Source organism: Octopus bimaculoides, unplaced genomic scaffold (genome assembly GCF_001194135.2).
Source record: "Octopus bimaculoides isolate UCB-OBI-ISO-001 unplaced genomic scaffold, ASM119413v2 Scaffold_332682, whole genome shotgun sequence".
NCBI lineage: Eukaryota > Metazoa > Mollusca > Cephalopoda > Octopoda > Octopodidae > Octopus > Octopus bimaculoides.
Window position 1 is genome coordinate 1 of NW_026361930.1, and position 4937 is coordinate 4937.

Consider the following 4937-nt stretch of genomic DNA (forward strand, 5'->3'; position numbering starts at 1 on the left):
ATATATATATATTTATATATATATATATATGCATGTTTGTATGTATGTATCGCCATTCTTGAACGCTAGCTTTTTTATCCTCTCTGTGTTTATTTCCTCATGTTCCTTTCTGTTGAAGCGCCTAGGCTCAAAACATAAAAAATTTTCTCATCTTCCTAAGCATTAAACTAAAACAACCTGTTTGTTGTTTCCATTGACTTAGCTACACCATTATTTGAAACCTCCTCTGATATGTGGCATTTGATGAATGAGGAACCCTTAACAGGAAGAGATGCAGTTTTGTTTTAAAGACACATCTACACCATGCAGGTCTCTCAGGTATTTTGGAAGGATAAAAAAGAGCCGTGAGCCCTTAAAGCCCAAGCTGTTGCAGTATCTGGTCCTGTATTTTGATGGTAATGCTGAGATTAAAGAAACGATAAAGAAGAGACAACTGGAAATACTTTATTTTTGGTTTTGTTTTATCCCTCTTAGAATATATAGTAATAAAGATTTTTAAATTTTGGCACAAGGCCAGCAAATTTAGGGGTGGTGGCTTGTTGTTTACATTCACCCCAATGTTTAACTGATTCTATTTTATTGATTTTAAGGATAAGTCAACCTTGGCAGAATTTGAACTCAGAACGTGAAGACTGATGAAATGCTGCTAAATATTGTAACTGGCGGGCTAATGATTCTGTCAACTCGCCATCTTAAAATAATAATGAAAATGTGATTTCATTTTTATTTAGAAATATATTTTCCTCTCTTAATGATTATTTTCTTAATTATTTTTAGGTCTGTTCCAAATAACGACCACATTGTTCGACTAAATGAACAAGTTAATGAAGTTACTCGTTTGCTTAAGACCAATGTTGAAAAGATTGTTGAGCATGGAGATCGACTTGACAATCTGCAGACACGCTCAGGTAAATGTTTTATTAAATCAGAAAATAGTAAAAATAAGCCCAAAATTCAAGATTGTTATATGGAAAATAAGTTAATATTATGTATGAGGTGGTGTCTTTTGTATGAGGTGGTGTCTTTTGTATGAGGTGGTGTCTTTTGTATGATGCATTTCCTTTACAGGTGAGTTCAGCAGATATGGGTTGAGTAGTTCCACCCATGTGTAGTGATTAGTATCACTATCAGATGGTTAACTGTTGATATTATTGTTTCTCCAATACCAGCATGAAAGATCACTAAAACATAGTAATGGCTTGTTTTACTACATCTGCTGCAAAACATGGTGTTACCACATGTTTTAATCTGTCACTTCTTCTTTCATCAGCATCTACTTAGAATATTTGCACTACCAACTCTGGCTTTTTATGACATCCATTTGGATCATACTCAAGGATTAACTGTTATACATACTGCAAATATCTCCTAATACATCTGTTGTGCGCTAGGATAATTAGATTTACTTATTCATTTCTAAATATTATAATCATGGATTATTGTTTCATTTTCTGTGGTTCTATGTCTAATAGTCATGTACAATAATGTTCAGAGAATAATAGTGGTTTTGACACCTGTGACATCCTGTCATGACAATTCATCAGGGAAATAGTTCACTGGAGAGAAAAGAATTGCTATGTAAATATGAATTTGAGTTGGATCACGAAAACTTCAATATGTTCTTATTTCTTTATTGCCCACAAGGGGCTAAACATAGAGGGGACAAACAAGGACAGACAAAGGGATTAAGTCAATTACATCGACCTCAGTGCATAACTGGTACTTAATTTATCAACCCCGAAAGGATGAAATGCAAAGTCGACCTCGGCAGAATTTGAACTCAGAATGTAATGGCAGACGAAATACCACTAAGCATTTCGCACGGTGTGCTAACATTTCTACCAGCTTGCCCCTTTTCTCTGGAACTATCAGACAAACTTATATCATTCATATATAAAAACCAAGTTATAGCTTTTAGTTTTACATGTTATGGCTGTGTGGTTAAGAAGTTCACTTTTGGACCCTATGGTTAGGGGTTCAGTTCCACTGTGGACACACTTGGCTGGTGACTTGGACAGTAGCTATAAGCTGAACAATACTTTGTGAGTGAAATTGGTTGACAGAAACCAAAGATCCCCACTGTGTGTGTGTGTGTGTGTGTGTGTGTGTGTGTACATGCACACACACACACACTCACACACATATATATGGAAAAAGTGAAAGGGATACAGTGAACTTGCCATGAGGAGTGGAATGTCCAATGTTTCGGATTCAATCCTTCATCAGGGGCAGAGAAAAAGAGAAGAAAAGGAGAAAAAAGTCAGAGTTTACATCCTCTCAGCTTAAAAAATTGGCTGCAACTGATAATGGACACAGAATAACACAGGCTTCTAACGTGAAACAGAAGTTATAGGAGAGTGCATGCAGAAAGGAAAAGGGTGGTGGAGAGAGTAGAGGTAAGTAAATACAGGAATATTTCAAGTCTTGCCAATGCAGAGCTATCTGATTATTGCCTGATTATTACATATTTTTTATCGGATGAATGTAAGTTCGCCCTGAAAGCTTGTATAGAAATAATCAGTATATGACCTAACTTATTAAACAAAGTTCAACAAATTCATTCATATTTATGTAATGGAGGAGATTAGATGTTAAAATGGATTATAGTTTTTATTTTTCATATTGCTATACAATTGTTTCGTACAAATGGACTAAGATTTTCATAAATAGAAAATTGTAATAATCATATTTGCAATCTTCAATAGCTGATACAAAAACTAAAAGAGACATTTGAAGTACATAGATTTTTTTCTTATTTATCATTTTCGGATTAGTATATTTGTTCTTCTAGTCATGTCTATTTGAATCAAGACTAAAAAATATATTAAGTGGGTGCTAATATATGTAATATTAAAAACTGACACTCTCTCTATGAAATCCAATATGTGTCTCTATTTAAAACTCCTTAAATGAATTTTATTACTGGTCAAGCTGTATTTGTATGTACGTTGAGAAATACCAAATAAGGAGGTATATGTATTTTCAAATACATACTTACTTTTTACTTAACCGTCAGTTTTCCTTTTGACTTGAGATATTTTTAGAAACATTGGTGATTAGTACTAGTATTAAAGAATAATTTCTGGTTTATAAAATTTATAATTTAAGTATTTATTGTTCTATATTTAAGAGATGAGGAATTATTTACATTATATGTCCACGGGCATATGGCGTAATGGTTAAGAGCGCAGGCTACTAACCCCAAGATCGGAGTCCGATTCCAAATAGTGACCTGAATAATGATAATAATAATAATAATATCGAAAAAATATCGTAGGAATGAGAACCCAGGTTCAAAATTTCTCCAAGACACCTGATGAAGGCTGGAGGGTATATCAGCCAAAACGTTGTGTTAACAACAAACAAGATGAGGACAAATTTCCATCAAATGTAAATTAAGTATTTATTGTAAATAATAGGTTTAATATTCATAGACAAAAATAAGTGTTATATGTTGTAATTAATTATCTAGGTACAGCTTAATATATTTTTAAGATTTAGAAATAAATTCTATACAAGGTCGAAAAGAAATAGTGATTACTTACGTGATAAACTTATATATAATCAGATATAGTACCATCTAGTATATAAGAAAGGTTTCATTTTTTGTTAGTGTATGTCGAAATAGTTGTGTATGTTTTCATAGAGAGGGAAAACGAACCAAAAATAAGCTGGTGTAATTTGTAGTAATGTAGGGGATACAATAATTAATATGCTGCGATATTTACAGATATTATACGGGTGTACATAGATTTATATATACAAATGTAAATACACTAACACACTGATATAGAAATATGTACACTCAAATACTTGTGTATACATACCAATGCACATATAGTTATATATACCCACACAGCCATATATATATGCTGTGCGTGAGAAGACCCGGCAAGCCAAGTAAGATCGTTGCCAGTGCCCCTGGACTGGTTCTTGTGCGGGTGGCACATGAGATGCACCATTTTGAGCGTGGCCGTTGCCAGTACCGCCTGACTGGCTCCTGTAGGATTTTCGAGCGAGATCGTTGCCAGTGCCCCTGGACTGGCTTGTGCGGGTGGCAAATAAAAGACACCATTTCGAGCGTGGCCGTTTTCGTGCGGGTGACACGTAAAAGCACCCACTACACTCTCTGAGTGGTTGGCGTTAGGAAGGGCATCCAGCTGTAGAAACTCTGCCAAATCAGACTGGAGCCTGGTGTTGCCATCCGGTTTCACCAGTCCTCAGTCAAATCGTCCAACCCATGCTAGCATGGAAAGCGGACGTTAAACGATGATGATGATGATGATAGGTATATATACATCCATATATATATATATATATATATATACACACACACATACATACATACATAAATACACACATACACATGCATGTACATTCCTACATACACATCGTTATATACACACACATATATGTATAAGCACTCAATAGATACTTACATACTGGTAGGTGGGCATATATGCACATATACATGTTTTTAAAAGTTATGATTTGTAACTTGGATAACTGGATATTCAGGTATATTATTATTTTGTAATATATGCATACATATATCCACATATATACATACATAGATATATACATATACAAATACACATACAGGGGTTGGACAAAATAATGGCAACAACTTAAAATTTCAACCAAATTTTAATATGGGGTAGGACTGCCTTTGGCAGTAATTACAGCTTGCATTCTACAAGGTTCTTACAAAGTTTGAATTGTTTCTGAAGGAATTTGTGTCCATTTTTCAGCTAAAACAGTCTCCAGTTCTTGTAGTGATGATGGTGGAGGATATTAACTCCTTGGTTTTCTAAAATGCACCATAGATGTTCAATGATCTTGAGATTTGGGGACTGTGGTGGCCAGATAAGATGTTCAGCTTCACTAGAATGTTCCTAGTGCCATTCAGTAACAACTTTGGCTGTGTGAATTGGTGC

At 34.6% G+C, this 4937-nt stretch overlaps 1 protein-coding gene across 1 annotated transcript in view; it reads left to right on the top strand.

Moving 5' to 3' along the window:
* The first annotated feature begins 616 nt into the window (after nucleotides 1-616).
* LOC106883591 (synaptobrevin-1) overlaps nucleotides 617-4937 on the top strand; it is a 21746-nt gene continuing 17425 nt past the window's right edge. Inside the window, exon 1 of the mRNA XM_014934667.2 lies at nucleotides 617-908. Within this exon, the coding sequence (XP_014790153.1) occupies nucleotides 752-908 (157 nt within the window). The 5' untranslated portion in view covers nucleotides 617-751. The remainder of the gene's footprint in view (nucleotides 909-4937) is intronic.